The 17,343-nt window shown below is 41.7% G+C and overlaps 2 protein-coding genes across 14 annotated transcripts in view; both read right to left on the bottom strand.

Moving 5' to 3' along the window:
* LOC109402885 (reversion-inducing cysteine-rich protein with Kazal motifs) overlaps nt 1–1,329 on the bottom strand; it is a 125,454-nt gene extending 124,125 nt beyond the window's left edge. For 4 of the 8 annotated variants that reach the window (XM_062859948.1, XM_062859947.1, XM_062859950.1 and 1 more), the window contains exon 1: nt 837–1,324. The gene's annotated coding sequence lies outside the window, so the exon portion shown is untranslated. Of the gene's footprint in view, nt 1–621 lie in introns of all 8 variants that reach the window. The other 4 variants (XM_062859949.1, XM_062859951.1, XM_062859953.1 and 1 more) reach the window with 3 other exon arrangements.
* Nucleotides 1,330–7,097: 5,768 nt separating this feature from the next.
* LOC115253721 (synaptotagmin-6) overlaps nt 7,098–17,343 on the bottom strand; it is a 98,976-nt gene continuing 88,730 nt past the window's right edge. For all 6 annotated transcript variants that reach the window (XM_062859960.1, XM_062859956.1, XM_062859955.1 and 3 more), the window contains 3 exons: nt 10,592–10,782; nt 10,226–10,462; nt 7,098–10,160 (listed from right to left, as the gene is read on the bottom strand). In XM_062859960.1, coding sequence (XP_062715944.1) covers nt 9,876–10,160; nt 10,226–10,462; nt 10,592–10,782 — 713 coding nt within the window. In that variant the 3' untranslated portion in view covers nt 7,098–9,875. The remainder of the gene's footprint in view (nt 10,161–10,225; nt 10,463–10,591; nt 10,783–17,343) is intronic.

Genomic DNA, 17,343 nt, shown 5'->3' with positions numbered 1-17,343 from the left:
AAGTGCACCGCGGTGCACGATCTGAAAACCGCTGGTCTAGTAATTCGTTCCGAGATTTCTCGAGTATTCCTTCGGGAATTCTTTCAGAGATTCCCTCAGCAATTTATGCTGGGATTCCTTCAGCGATTTCTACAGAAATTTGTTGCAAGTTCCGTCCAGATTTTTTTTGTGATTCCTCTGCTCATTCCGATATTTTTCCAGCGGTTTCTTATGAGACTCCCAAAAAGTTTCTATGTGGAATTCCTGCAAGGTTTTTTTTTCGAGATTCCTCTTAGAAATCCTGCTGGGGTTCCTTTAGAAATTTCTTCCGAGATTCCTCTAGGAATTAATTCTGAGATATCTCTAGGATTTTTTTTTTTCGAAAATTTGGCATGTGTTTCTTCTGGACTTGCTCAGGAACCTCCTTCTGACATGTTTGCAGGGCTTTCAGAATTCTTCCAAAAGCTCCCTCTGTCATTCTTTCAGAAGTTTCTTCTGAAAGATATTGTAGCATTAGCTAGGTACATCGACTGAGTTCAAAGGATTAAAATGCGCATAATGATCAATGATGAAGGTATCATAGTAAAATCATTGTAAGTAATGTGTTCCATGATCACACATGTTTATTGATTTACTTATTACCTAGGTCAGCGTTTAGGAAAACTAGTAACAATCCGTCGAATACGTCGTCCGGCCGCTTTGATCATTCCATTCCGAGTAAAAATAAATAAACCAAGGTGTAGCTTGTTCCCAAAGTGCCCGGCGCTATCAAACGCTGCAAACTTATGCCAGCCTGTTAAACCATTTCAGCACCACTTGAGACGCAGTCAGACGACATCACAACGAAGATCACTCACTCTCTTATTTTTATATTTTTTCGCACGTCTCTAGAAACTCAAGTAGCTGTACGGAAACGAAACGACAGCGTAAAAATATTATTATTATTCCACAACTAACCGGCCGATCACACACTCGGACGTCCTATCGCGATCACGATTCGTTGAGCACTAAACTCGTGCTCCGTACGCGACAGAGGATCGATTCGGTTTACGACTTCACGCCGGATCCGCCAGTCGCCGGGCAAGCAGCAGAAGAGTCCTCCGTCGCGCACGGGACCCACCGACGACGGACGGACGGATGACGACTTTGGTGTCGCACGCGGCGGCGCGTTTCTACTCGAATGGAATGCAATGAAAGAAGGCTGTCACACCGCCACTCGCGACGGCCATCCCAACCATGCGGTTCGAGCATAATCTACGACGACACGATCATCATCATCGTCGTCAGCATCGTCTCACGATCAGCGACAGTGGAACTTTCTTCGCACATCTAATTTTCAAATCGAGACACGGAGGAGTAGAACGTTGTATGTTTTTCAGTTTGTTTCAATTATATTCTTCATTTTATTTATTTAGTTCAACATCTTTATACAGATAAGATGAGGTCCTCAATAATAGCTAAACATTTCGATTCGTTGCTGATTCTCTTCAACCTCGGGAATGTCGCTGTCCGCTGGAACCTTAAATTTCTTGCAACACACATTCTTTCCATTGTTTCTACCCGGAATTCTTGCCACATGCCCAACCCACGGTATCCTGCTCGTTTTGACAACCTTCTAGATTCTGGATTCATCCTAGATCGCAGCGATTCATTACCGCGATATACCATCACAGATCGTTCTTGCAGGTCCTCCTATGCGTAGAAGACCATTGGTCTTATAAGCGTCCTGCACATGGTACCTTTAGTGCGGGGATGAATCTTCGAAAGTTTGAAGTTTTTACACCAGTCCGATCTTAGTTTAAATTTTCACCTATATGGTTTCGCGTTATGCTATTTACACAGTGTATTCTGTGTATTTTCACCTTTGGCGTTTTTCAATCAATACCGATCTAGTTTAAACTTTAATTGCTGTTGAACTTTGTTGTGCTGTGGTTGTTAAGAGATTAATCATGCCTACACAGATAAAAATAATGATATTTACACGTCATGTTACATCAACTCTGGTCATGTAAACATCATTTAGTCATGTAAACTTATAGTTATGATGGTTTACAGGGTTTACATGATATATCAGTAAATTTGTGTTATATGTCATGTAAACTCTCAGAGTACATGACATACAGGGGATAGACAAAATGATCGGGACAGGCAAAATTTTCCCTCCTCAAAAAATATTCAAATAGCTGTAACTTCTCTAAAAGTGCATCAAATATTCTCAAATTTTTACTGTAAGTGGATTAACTAGTTGCGTATCATTGGACAAAATTTGGAAAAGATCGGGCTATTCTGCACGAAGTTATAAAGATTCTAAAAAAAGGTATATTTATCCGATAGCCAACTTTGAGCTGTTATATCTCCAGATTCAATGAACCGAATGCAATGAAATTTTGACCATTTACGACTTATATAATGAGCTTTGAAAAACGTTTGACTCAACTTGAAATTATTAACATGAGAAAAAGTTATAGCTATTTCATTTATTTTATGATTTTTTAGTAAATTGGTCTACTTTTAATATGCATCCCATTACTTTTTCAATGAATTGCCGGCTGTGTTGTTACTTTCTTTCAAAACATATTTATATTCAAGACAATTAGACGGAATATTAATAAACTATAATTAGCATCTTGAATTTTAAAACAATGTTAAAATTTAAGAAAATTTGGTGTTTCATTGGAAAAATAATCTAATCGTTATAATTTTCTTCCGTGTTAAGAATTTTAAGTTAAATCAAAAGTTTTTCAAAGCTCATTATATAAGTCATAAATGTTCAAAATTTCATTGCATTCGGTTCATTGAATCTGGAGATATAACAGCTCAAAGTTGGCTATCGGATTAATATACCTTTTTCTAGAATCTTTATAACTTCGTGCAGAATAGCCCGATCTTTTCCAAATTTTGTCCACTGATACACAACTAGTTAATCCACTTACAGTAAAAATTTGAGAATATTTGATGCACTTTTAGAAAAGTTACAGCTATTTGAATATTTTTTTTGAGAAGGGATAATTTTACCTGTCCCAATCATTTTGTCTATCCCCTGTATAATGGAAGTTTACATGATATTTTATGACTTACATGATATGTCATGTAAACTTCTGTGATATCCTACGCTCCAATTATGTGCATCATATGTCACAGAATTTTACACTCTTTTTTCGATCTGTGTAGTTTGGGTATTGGCTACACGGGACCGCCAAACTACCCAAAATTGAGTTCTTTTGACGCAATCCCATAGTTCCGCCCAATAAGCCAAATTTGAGTAAATCGATTAAACTCACACTAGGTAAATTGCCTTTACCTCTAGTAAAAAAAATATACTTAAGGGTAGGTAAATTCAACCCAAGACCCCCCCTCATTCAACCCAAATTTGAGTATACCTACATTTACTCAAAATTGGCTTATTGGGCTCAAGGACCCCCATTGGGTAGATGCATCTCTGTTTGTTTTTGACAACATAGGTGGGGGAAAGAGGGAAAACAACCTAATTTTGGGTAACTAGTTTATTCGATATACTCAGCTTTGAGTAAAATCGACCCAAAAATTAGGTAGTTTGATTTCTCCGTGTACGCTTAGGATAGCTCAGATCAATATTCAGCATAAAATAACAGCAACGATCAATCTTTGCAAACAGGCGTATGCAAAATGGTACAACCCAAGTGGCCCAAGTCCAAGAACCTTACTTTCGTAAGGCGAATTTCTATCTAGGAAACCTTGTGAACCCGGTATTTGCTACTTTCAGTAAACATGAAATGGCAAACTTGCGTGTCATTCCTCGAGCCTGTGTGCTTGTCAACAATGCAATAGTTGCTACACTCATCTCTGAACTAACCACCAGAGATGTATGTGCTATCACAATTGATGTACACAGAAAAAAATATGTAATTAAAATTCAACGAGAAATCATGCACATAAAGGGAATGCTAGAATTAGTGCACTTTAACAAGAGATATAATGTAAAATTACATTACCATCGTGTAAATTTCCGCCAACCATCGCGTAAATCATCATGGACACCAACCGGTTTGGCGACTATTAGCGGAAATTTACACGAACGTAACGTAATTTTACATGATATCTCATGTAAATATACACTAACTCTAGCATTCCCTTTATGTGCATGATTTTTCGCTGAATTTTACATGAATATTTTTTTCTGTGTATCTGTTAGAAACCTCAACAGGAAATACGTCTATTGTTCGGTTTATTAACCGCATGATGAACCATCCCCTATGGATGCTTTCAAACAAGTCATCGCATACTGTATTCCAAAAGGCCTTCCGCTAATTGTTGGCAGTGATGCTAATGCTCACCATATCATCTGGGGCAGCTCAGACATAAACTTGAGAGGCTCCAGTTTGATGGAGTACTTAATTAGTACAGATCTTGCATTACTTAACATAGGCAACCGCCCAACCTTCATGGTATCTGCTAGAGTGGAAGTGTTAGACATAACGCTTTGCTCTAGTAGAATAAGTCACGAGCTGACCAATTGGCATAGATTGGCATGTGTCAGATGAAGAATCTTTATCTGACCATCGCTACATTTTTTTTTTTGGAACATTTAAATGTTACTTCGCAAACATTGCGTTTCAGGAATCCCCGTTCAACCAACTGGGATCTCTTTATTGATTTGGTTGCGGCCAAATTCCTTGGATACTTACCATGCATTGACACTCCAAGTGATTTAGATGATGCCGTTGATACTACAACGACCTTCATCGTAGATGTTTTTGAAGAAGCTCGCCGTCTGCGGCCTGTAAAGACCACAAGAGGCACCCCTTCTTGGTGGGATTCTGATTTGACCAAGCTCAGGTAACAATGTAGAAAGAGTATGAACAGACGACGTGACGACGAGGTGGCTTTCAGGTCGACTCGCAAGGCCTACCAGAAAGCTCTTCGGTCTGCTAAACGATCCGGCTGGAAAATCCTTTGTACAAATGTTTCAAGTTTGAGTGAAGTCAGTCGGTTGAAAAAAATCCTTGCAAAGTCTAGGAATTTCCGAATGAACGAACTTTGTATGCCAAATAGTTACTTCACTTCCTCAGATGAAGAAGTTTTGGAATGTTTATTCAGTACATACTTCCCCGGAAATGTGGATATTACATCTTCGGATGAACCTGTATTTTCTTGTAGTTATGATTGTTGAGCTTCGGCTCGGATCGGACTAATTTTTAGTAATAATTCAGAACTATAGAATCGATTGAGTAGGCACACAATACCATTGTTTCTTTCAAATCTTCTGGAGCAGATAAAATCAGTAAAAGCTGGAAAGAACATCCTATGTGTTGAAAAAAGGAAAGTCTGTGATGAGTATTGATCAAATTTCGTCAAAATAATATTTGATCAATTGGATCCACATCATGATCAACTTGTCCACCAGACAAATTTGTGGAAATGTTCTTATTGAAAAAATAAGCTGTAGTGCGCAGTGAAGTAATTAAATAACATAAAAGATTTAATGTATTGTGAAGTTTGCAAGGTTTGAGTTTACATCAATTTTTTGTTACGGAGTGATTTGCCCTTCTTCAAACTATAGGCTTTTCTTTCAAAGTTACTCTAAAACCATTTCTTGTTTGCCCTTACATCAGTTCCAATAAATTATTTAACTTTCGCTAATCGATCCCAAACAAATAAAAAAACACGATTTATTTTTCAATAAGGATGTTTTCAATTATCATTAGATTGGCAACACTTCTGGATTGTGAACTTTGGAAATTTCTGGAAAATGGTACTTTCTGGGGAATGGTACATTCTGGCTAATGGTTTTCTGGGAAATGGCATTTTCTGGCAAATGTCTTTCTGGCCAACGGCATTCTGGCGAATGGTTTTCTGGCAAATATCGCACAATCAAATCTCCTGGAGCAGATGGGATATACACATCCTATTTTGCTTCAAAAGGGATTGATTCCAAACATGTTTTGAAAAAACTACTTGTCAGCAGTTTTGCTACAGGGTATATTCCCAAATCCTGGCGGGATATTACAATACTGTTTATTCTGAAAGTGGGTCGTGCGACAAACAGTCTCAGGTCTATAAGTTTGACCTCTTTTCTTCTGAAATGGTTAGAATGCATTGTGGATCATCAGATCCGTGATGTTCATCTGGCCAGCGTGCCTCTTCATGTGAACCAACATGCTTACCAATCTGGAAAGCCCACAGAGACTCTTTTACACAAGGTTGTTTATGATATCGAGAAAGCATTCGCTCAAAAGCAATTTTGTTGTGTGAAGAATTAGCTTAAGTTTAAATTCACGAATAAAAAGAATTAAAAAAAAGCAATTTTGTTTGGGTGTTTTCTTAGATATCGAGGGTGCCTCTGAACGATCCAATCGTAATTAGGCAATCTACAAAGTATGTGCTTAATGGCGATGTCTAGAGGGTTCTCTTCAACTCTCACGGCAGCGCCCGAAGTTGTCTTGGATCTTAAACAAGAAGCATTTTCTTGCACTTACCACCTACCGGTACTCGGTATACCAGAGGAAACTCCTGTGTACCGCAGATCAACACACATCTCGTTGTTTCCACTTTTGGTGGATTGGGAAAATAGTGTCCTTGATCCAATTGATCTTACAATTGCTTGTAATCCATATAGAACATTTACCACGAAATTCTCTTCCCGGGAAGAGTGGACATCCGGTCATCTGGAGAGAAGTATTTCAGACGGCATCGTATGTTACTTTGATGGGCTGAAAGTCTCTATAATAAAAACAAATCAATCAATAAACCAATGTTACTTTGATGTCTCCCTTCTCGAAGGTCGAGCATGTGCTGGTGTCCACTCTCGTGAGCTAAGGCTATATCAGTCTAACTCACATAGTAGACACTGCATTGTTTTTCAGGCTGAAATGTTTGCTCTCATGTGCGGAGTGCAATCAGCACTTCAACAGCACGTAATAGGCAAAGTATTATACTTTTGTTCAGATAGTCAGGCTGTTTTTAAAGCACTTGCTTCGGCCAACTCTAGGTTGGAGTTAGTTATCGCTTGTCGAACTCAAATGAGGAGCTGAACTCGCACTGAAGCATCTCATGACTTTATTTAGTGATTGAAGAACATGAAAAAGATTATCTCGATAAGATAAGTAGTTTTTGGATAAAATAAAACAAACACCAGAAGATTGATTACCAGATCAGATGTATTTGGGATTATCATTCAGTGCATCATTAGAATTGCCAAAGTTGGGATTTTTGGTACATCTCACTGCGTTGTGGTCATGGTACTGGATAGATCATAATTATGTCTGGATGGAAATAAAAAACTGCGTGCCTAGCTTCTAATACACATTGAGGCATTTTATTGGAATCATATGATAAATAGTGCATCGAAAAGTAATTATGAAGTGTGGTAATAAGGTGAAGTATTTTTTGGGCAAGAAACAATAAACAGCAGACAATCGAGCGCATTATTAATCGAAAGAAATGCACATTTATTTATGAAATGTTTCGTTACAACAAAAAATCATTTATTATATGAAATAAAAAAAAAGAGTGAAATAAACTATTTTCAAAATATAAGCGCTGACAGAAAAGCCAGAAGAAATGTTTTATAATATTGATAGTTTTTTTTTGTTCTTATGCATCGGGAACGTCAAATTTTTATGCGTTTACGACACTCGTAGTGTATTGAACATTCCCATCGTTAGTACCGAAAATATATGTGGATAACTTTTCGATATACTATTTGTTCAACAACGCAATTTTACATAATAAAATGTTTCTTTTTTTTACTGTTGCAGGTGTATTCAGGATTTTCTACATTTTAGGCTTTAAAATCTAATGATCTCACAATATACCTAGCTACTAATTCATTTTGGAGCACAATAACTGTTTTAGGCAAAATAAATATATCTGCTAGATGGTACCATTCTGTCACAGAACACTGTGCTAATAGACATTTTACAAATTGTTTAACTGTTGTTAATCTGTTGTATAAAATAATTTTAATTTTAAAATTCACATCCATTTGTGTGCTGTACGATTTAGATTCATGTTTTCATTCTTGTAAGATATATAAAATTCCCTTTATTTCATATATATGAATATTTATATTTAAGCTCTAATACTTGTCAATATATATTTGGTTGAATCTGCTTATATAAACTATGCTATACTATGATATAAACTAAGCATGACGTTATGATTCATAAGTTCTTAATTTGCTGCAGCAAAAACTCAGTCTACCAATATTTTTCGTTCCGTTTGACGGCATTTGTAATCTATCGTGCAGGTGCAAAAGGGGGTAACAAATAAGAGCAAAATAACTGATCAGAGTGATACGCATATTGGTAGATGGTCACTTTACCTACAACTCACGTGATTGGATCTCGCCGAGTATATTCAGCAACATTATGATAGTGATTCGAAATAGATACTGATTTCTGAAGATAAATTCAAAAATTTCAGGCAAAAAATCTTTCAAGAATCTGATGAATCTCAGAGATTTGAAATATCTCCTCAGATGGGGTCAAAGAATGCCACAAGATAGCCATAGAAGAAGAAAAACGAATAGGCTGCCGAATACTGCGATAGTTGAAAAACAAATAAGCAGGGACCAAAACAATATGCAGAGATTTTATGCAACCGCCAAAGGCGTGTAGCCTAAGATAGCGCAATTTGCGCACCAATTACTATGATTGAAAGGGAGATCTGTATGGACCGATAGAAAATTATAACAACTAGAGAGAAGGCGCATTTAGATCAATTGTTCGATGATAAGGATGAAAAAGTGTAAAGAAGGTCTGTTTGACAACATTGATTTCAAACGAAAATACTTAGGCTGATTAGAGCAACGCTGGGAAGCTAGAAATTAACAAAATTCCTACCTTGTATGAACTTTATACTGACGAATATATACATGATTGTAGACAGAGACACTAGCTAGCGGTTGCGAGACAGTTGACACCATTTTGCCGAATACCGAATGCCAAATAACCCATGTTTAAAGAGCAAATTTCTGGCAAAAAAAAATAGCAGCAACAATTGTTCTTAACAGTGTGAAACAATGCAGCATAGCTTTTTTTATAAAAACATGGCAAACTATCTTGAAATTCCCATAAGACATTAGAAGACAAAGAAGAAAGTAGCTTAGACAAAAATCTCCTTGACCGTAAGTCAGGAATGAACAGTTTATGTTTGACAAGACAAAATCTGTGTTGAATATGTTTTGTCGGAACAACGTTAGTAACACGATTAATCATAATTCAGTCAAACGTTATTCGACCACAGGGCCCATTTGGCATAAATTTACTCTGTAGGTTTATAACATACTAGCTGTCCCCGGCAAACTTTGTCTTGCCTACTGCGTTTTTTGACGTTTCAAGTCTTAGCCAAGCGCCCAAGTCCCCGTTAAAAATGTATGAAAACCCAATTTTCAAAAACTCGCAATTTTCCCATGTTTTTGGCCTCATAAACCTTCCTTGGGTGAAAACTAACAGAACAAAACTTGGACGACCCAAATCGGACCATCCGTTCGCAAGTTATGCGCGGTCCCACGTATGCCACTGCATTTTTATATATATAGATGAATTATAAAGGTTTACCAATCAATATGCGCAGTTAATGTGTACCACTGTAATTTAACAAATTATATTGTTTAACGGCTTAACGACATAAGTTGTAGTGCACTTTGTCTCATCGAGTGCATCCCTATTTATCTCTGTAATAAATAAATTGACTAAATTATCTCATTGTAAAATTTGTAGCACATGCCCAAGCATATCTTAGTGCTGATTATACACATGTAGTCTTATAGCAAAACTGTATCCATGAATCGTATAAAAACGACTGAAACCTTGGCTGGAAGGAGTCAATCCTTTTGATATCAAATAAAAAAAATCATAACATTTCGTATCGAACGAACATTACTGCTCCGTAGCGTCAAAAGCAGAAGCCACATTTTATCTCAGCACGTGCCACATGGCAATTGGCTTGCGATTGTTTTGCATCATATCCTGCCAGTGCTGGCAGCCGGTTCCGCCCTCTTGCAGCCCAATTGCACAACCCGGTTCATGAAGTTCTCCTTCGTTGGATGTCACAAACAGCTCGATTCCGGCGTCCTGCATTTGAGATGCCGGCAGATCAAAGGTAAACGCTTCGTTCCAGATGGGATTTGCAGGGTCCGTTGCTCGAATGGCACTAGTTTTACGCTTCTTTGCACGCTTATCGTTGATAATCAGGTACAACTAGAACGAGCAGATAAATGAATTTAAATTTCTGAAAACAAGTTCAAACAACATTAATCAGCAACCTTCACAAACGGATCATGGAGAACGTGCAGATTCTTAGCCTTCATCACCACAACCGTGAGTCGCTCCGCTTGTGGTAAAAAGCTCAACGATATCAGCAACTCCGGCGAATGTTCCACTGGTTTCCGAACCGCAATCAGGTCGCCCCATATCTCGCAACCAGACAAATCCAGCGTGTTCAGCAGAAATTTGATTTCGCCAATGACCTCGTCTCGAGAAAACCGATCGTAGTCGAGTAGCTATTGAAAATATAAAAAGAAAATGATAGATATATGAATTGCGAAGTAACATTTCTTAGTCAGTGTTACGTTTACGTAAGTTTTATAGCTTTTGTTTAATTATATTCAATCTTCTGTATTTACACTTACCTGCAAGATGAAGTTACTTTTAACCAGATTCCTGGGCTTCAGTGGGAAGGAAAAATGTTGATCGAAATAGGGATGAGTTTCTGCGCGGTGAACAGCCGTCTGCAATGTACGGTGCTCTTCATCACTATCCAGGTACATTCGAACATAGGGATCGCGGAAGCCACTCTCCGAAGATGGCGTTAGATCTTGCGCTGTGAAGGAAATAAAGTTATTATTAGCTGGTACAGATATGTTAAATTCCAGGTAGATAATTGTTCATTAAATTACGAATTCCGTAAACCATTCGCAACCGTAGCGTGGTTTCACGGCGGTGCCCTTGTCAAGTTCCCAGATTTGCGCCCCTTAGCATTTAATGTCTATTTGCAGATTTTATTTTTTCAAAGTTTCTTTAAAAGTTGGCTCGTTTTGATAGTTCTCAAACCATCACTTACGCATGTTATTAAGAGTTTCTGTTTTTTTTCGAATTTCCATTGAAAACTGTTTTAAAAGCATTTAATTAAGTAAATAACTTGTTGTATTTTTACCGCAATATTTTTGAAAAATATCCATAACATTCATTTATGGCACGGTAAAGGCTGGGTATGCTGCGCAATTCAGATCCCATTGTGATCCACTAGCCTCTGCCCAGCAACTCCTATCCATACCTCCACGCGGTACCGGCCGGAAACTATGAGCAACCTTTAGGGAAGATCGGGTAATCAACCCCGGTGGGAACTTTGGTCGTAGGCTGACAGGGAAGGGGGGGTTTGCTTCGGCAAACCTGAGCGTCTGTTCTCCAGGAGGAGCGGCTCACAACAGCGTCTGATCCCCATGTTTGGGGCGGCTGATCTACGTCCGAGTGCCAGGGAAGGACTCTAAGCTCAACTCTGCACTATGGTCCTCCGGAAAGTAGGAGGTTGGTGTCAGGCCCTACGAGCCAGCCGTAAAAATCCATTGTAACGGAAAATCAGCAACAGAATAATACGAACCGAGACCAACGGCAACGACCCCAGCGAACAAAAAGGACTTGCGATTGGAAACTCGGTACGTGGAACTGCCGATCTCTCAACTACATTGGGAGCACCCGCATACTCGCCGATCTACTGAAGGACCGCGGGTTCAGCATAATAAACGTGCACAGCCTACACTCCGGAAGTACTGAGGATGACAAGGACGCAAAAAAAAAAAAAAAAAAAAAAAAAAAAAAAAAAAAAAAAAAAAAAGAACGCAAGTACGATCGCTGCCCAAGCCACGACGTCAAGATCATCATAGGAGATTTGAACACTCAGGTAGGCCAGGAGGAGGAATTCAGACCGACGATTGGTAAGTTCAGCGCCCACCAGCAAACGAACGAAAACGGCCTACGATTCATTGATTTCGCCGCCTCCAAAAATATGGCCATTCGTAGCACCTTTTTCCAACACAGCCTCCCTTATCGTTACACCTGGAGATCACCACAGCAGACGGAATCTCAAATCGACCACGTTCTGATTGACGGACGGCACTTCTCCGACATTATCGACGTCAGGACCTATCGTGGCGCCAACATCGACTCCGACCACTATTTGGTGATGGTCAAACTGCGCCCAAAACTCTCCGTCATCAACAATGTACGGTACCGGCGACCGCCACGGTACAACCTAGACCGACTGAAGCAACCGGATGTCGCCTCAGCATACGCGCAGAATCTCGAAGCCGCGTTGCCAGACGAGGGCTGTGCTTGCTTCAAATACTGAATGCGCAATGACCTCTGTAATGCGACATTCGACTCCGACTAGACGACCTGATAGCGGAAAAAGTACAACAAACTCTAGCAGAGAACCGTCATATTCGATCGAAGTTTCGGAGCGCTCGGAAGGGTATTCCATTTCAACAGACGGAGATGAGAAGTTCGCTTTAGTACTATCCAACATTAACGGAAGCGTTTCTGAGGGAGATGTCCAGCTGATGGTTTCGCGATGTCTAGGTGCCAGTGAGTCTGAGTGCGACAATGTTAGAAAACTCGTGGAGACCTGATACTGCGTAATTCTTTTTCATAGTCTGTAATTGAATAGTAGATGGTAGTTGTTTTAAAATGTAATTATTGATGTTCTCGGAATTATGTTCATTTTTTTAAAAGTTTTTGAATGTCAATGAAGTGAGGATGTATTATTTGTATCAAAATTGAAGTGCATTTAGATTAAGTATACATTCAATTAGACTATTATAAGTCCGTTGAATTATATCAATAAAGAAAAAAGAATAAAGAAGAAGAGTGCAGAACGGTTTTGGAGGAGAAGAACGCAAGGGCGGTAATGCTGCAGCAAGGGACTCGACAGAACGTGGAACGTTACAAACAGAAGCGGAAACAGCAGACCCGCCTCTTTCGGGAGAAAAAGCGCCGCCTGGAAGAAGCGGAGTGTGAAGAAATGGAACTGCTGTGCCGTTCCCAAGAAACACGGAAGTTCTATCAGAAGCTCAACGCATCCCGCAACGGCTTCGTGCCGCGAGCCGAAATATGCAGGGACAAAGACGGAGGCCTCTTGACGGACGGACGTGAGGTGATCGAAAGGTGGAAGCAGCACTTCGATCAACACCTGAACGGCGTGGAGAACGTAGGCACGGGAGCCCACGGCAACGGAAGGAACGACGACGCCAGTGCAGCGGAGGACGGAAATGAACCAACTCCCACGCTGAGGGAAGTTAAGGATGCCATTCACCAGCTCAAAACCAACAAAGCAGCTGGTAAGGATGGTATCGCAGCTGAACTCATCAAGATGGGCCCAGAAAAGTTGGCCACCTGTCTGCATCGGCTAATAGTCAGGATCCAGGAAACCGAACAGCTACCGGAGGAGTGGAAGGAAGGGGTAATCTGCCCCATTCACAAGAAAGGCGACCATTTGGAATGTGAGAACTTCAGGGCGATCACTATTTTGAATGCTGCCTATAAAGTGCTATCCCAGATCATCTTCCGTCGTCTGTCACCTAAAACAAATGAGTTCGTGGGAAGTTATCAAGCCGGCTTCATCGACGGCCGGTCGACAACGGACCAGATCTTTACCGTACGGCAAATCCTCCAGAAATGCCGAGAATACCAGGTCCCAACGCACCACCTGTTCATCGGCTTCAAAGCGGCATACGACAGTATCGACCACGCAGAGCTATGGAGAATCGTGGACGAAAACGGCTTTCCTGGGAAGCTGACTAGACTGATTAAACCAACGATGGACGGTGTGCAAAACTGCGTAAGGATTGCGGGTGAACTATCCAGTTCATTCGTATCTCGCCGGGGACTGCGACAAGGTGACGGACTCTCATGTCTACTCTTCAACATCGCGCTGGAAGGTGTGATGCGACGAGCCGGGCTCAACAGCCGGGGAACGATTTTCACAAAATCCGGACAATTTGTGTGCTTTGCGGACGACATGGACATTATCGCTAGAACATTTGGAACGGTGGCAGAACTGTACACCCGCCTGAAACGAGAAGCAGCAAAGGTCGGACTGGTGGTGAATGCCTCAAAAACAAAGTACATGCTGGTAGGCGGAACCGAACACGACCGGATCCGTCTGGGTAGTAATGTTACGATAGACGGGGTTATTTTCGAGGTGGTGGAGGAATTCGTCTACCTCGGATCCTTACTGACGGCTGACAACAACGTGAGCCGAGAAATTCGGAGGCGCATCAGCAGCGGAAGTCGGGCCTACTACGGGCTCCAGAAGAAACTGCGGTCGAAAAAGATTCACCCACGCACCAAATGCACCATGTACAAAACGCTAATAAGACTGGTGATCCTCTACGGGCACGAGACATGGACCATGCTCGAGGAGGACCTACAAGCACTCGGAGTTTTCGAGCGACGCGTGCTAAGAACGATCTTCGGCGGTGTGCAGGACAACGGTGTGTGGCGGAGAAGGGTGAACCACGAGCTCGCTGCACTTTACGGCGAACCCAGCATCCAGAAGGTGGCCAAAGCCGGAAGGGTACGGTGGGCAGGGCATGTTGCAAGAATGCCGGACAACAACCCTGCAAAGCTGATGTTTGCAACTGATCCGGTTGGCACAAGAAGGCGTGGAACGCAGAGAGCACGATGGGCGGACCAGGTGGAGCGTGACTTGGCGAGCATTGGGCGCGACCGAGGATGGAGAGCGGCAGCCACAAACCGAGTATTGTGGCGTACTCTTGTTGATTATGTCTTGTCTTAATGATGTTGAACAAATAAATGTATGTATGTAACATTCATTTATTTGCATTTTACAAAAAAAAATTGGAAGTAATTCAATAAGTTGTTCGACAATCCATTTTTATATTTTCGGTGATAAGTTCAAAAAGTGCACTCTGAACTTTTGAAGATATGTTATCGTATTATTTCATAAGTATATCTGCAAGGCTGCAAAACGGTGAGTCAGTAGCTCTGGTCCTCACAAGTTCCTACCTCATGCTTCCAAGCGAACGTGTATTTTAACACTGAGCTTATTCTACACTTAGTGGGAACCTATTAATGAGAGGATAATTGTAGCCAGATTCAGAACACGGGTTGGAAACCTTACCATGATCTAATGTTACGCATCAACCGACGCTGCCGAATTGCAAGACAAAAATAACTTTTACAGCCAACTGAATGCTGTCGTGGACAAGGTTCCGAAAGGTGATTTCAAGATCGTCATTGGTGACTTCAACGCGAAGGTTGGTTCCGACAACTCGGACTATGAGCACGTCATGGGACGCCATGGTCGCACGAAGCGCTGTTTGCAGAGTTTTGTGGCAACGATCACATGGTGATTGGCTCTTTCTTCATCGACCAGTGAACAAAGTGACATGGGTTTCCCATGGTGGCGTCACGGAAAATCAAATCGACCACATCTGCATCAGTCGAAAATGGAGACGGAGCCTTCTTGATGTGCGGAACAAACGTAGCGCCGACATTGCGTCCGACCATCATCTCCGATAAACCATCGGCGAGGTCCGACTGCGTATTGGTAGGATCCATCGACAGGAGGAAAAAATCGGGCGGCGGTTCCACACACGTCGACTGGAAGACGCTGCGGGGAAAAGGTCCTTCGTCGAGGAGCTGGAAAATCGTGCTGCGAATATTCCAGAAGGTGGAAGCGTAGAAGATCAATGGAGTGCCATCAAGAATGCCTTCATCGCCACAGACGAGAATTTGAGAGAGCTACGCACCCGGAAAAAGCAGTGGATCACAGATGATACCTGAAGGAAGATAGAGAAGCGAAGGAACACCAAGGCCACTATAGAGCGAGCGAAAACACGAGGAGCCAAAGCCGTAGCCCATTAGCGCTATTCGGCTCTCGAGAAGGAAGTGAAACGCTCATGTAGACGGGACAAAAGAGCGTGGGCGGACTCCCTAGCCGACGAAGGCAAAAAATCCTCAAACATCGGCGACATCCGTCTCCTCTACGATGTTTCACGTCGCCTTAGTGGGACCAAGATGAATACTACGATGCCAGTGAAAGACACGTCTGGACAGTTACTGACCGACCCCAGTTGAAACGCTGGTTCGAGCACTTTGGAAGCCTTTTTCAAGTGTCGGCCACGCTATCAACATCTCAGCATGATCCGCCAAGGTTTCAACGCCGAAGCTCCATCAGTGCAGGAGATAGAAACAGCCATCCGTAGCATGAAATCAAAGCTGGCCCCGTAGTATCCACACAATTACTGCATCAATTATTCTGCAACATATGGGAAACGGCTACATTTCCGGCCGACTGGATGCAAGGTACCCAAAAAGAGTGACCTTACTGTATGCGATAATTGGCGGGGCATCATGTTACTGTTTATCGTTCTTAAAGTTCTCTGCAAAGTGATTCTCAACCGAATACAGGAGAATATTGCCGCAACTCTCCGATGGTAGCAAGCAGGATTCCGTGACGGACGATTCTGTGTGGACCATATTGTCACGCTCAGGGTTCGGAATTTTCGTTTCAGCGATACGAAATATGGCTATTCTCACGGCGGTGGGAGAGCTTATTTTCACTATTCTGCTTGAGGAACACTTTTCCCCTCCAGCACTTCTTTCGAGAGTAGCGATTCATGATAACTGAAAATCGCTTCAACCTGCAGATAATTTCTTTTCGTTCTGTTAAATTTTCTCTCACCCATTTTTCACGAAAATCTTTTCAAAGCAGATTAACAAAAATTGTGCCCGCGACGGGATTCGAACCTGGAACATTACTAAAAACATACGCGACACGCGCACTCTATCCACACCACCACGCCAACCACACAGAGGGTGTAGAAAATATAATGCATAAAACCAATCATCGTCGGCGTCATATGAGTCAAGGAAAGACAACATAATCGGCCGACAAACATACATACATTTATTTGTTCCACATCATTAAGACAAGACATAATCAACAATAGTACGCCACAATACTCGGTTTGTGGCTGCCGCTCTCCATCCTCGGTCACGCCCAATGCTCGCCAAGTCACGCTCCACCTGGTCCGCCCATCGTGCTCTCTGCGCTCCACGCCTTCTTGTGCCAACCGGATCAGTTGCAAACACCAGCTTTGCAGGGTTGTTGTCCGGCATTCTTGCAACATGCCCTGCCCACCGTATCCTTCCAGCTTTGGCCACCTTCTGGATGCTGGGTTCGCCGTAAAGTGCAGCGAGCTCGTGGTTCATCCTTCTCCGCCACACACCGTTCTCCTGCACACCGCCGAAGATCGTTCTTAGCACGCGTCGCTCGAAAACTCCGAGTGCTTGTAGGTCCTCCTCGAGCATGGTCCATGTCTCGTGCCCGTAGAGGATTACCGGTCTTATTAACGTTTTG

Source organism: Aedes albopictus, chromosome 3 (assembly GCF_035046485.1).
Source record: "Aedes albopictus strain Foshan chromosome 3, AalbF5, whole genome shotgun sequence".
Taxonomy (NCBI): Eukaryota; Metazoa; Arthropoda; class Insecta; order Diptera; family Culicidae; genus Aedes; species Aedes albopictus.
This window is presented reverse-complemented; position numbering and strand designations above follow the sequence as displayed.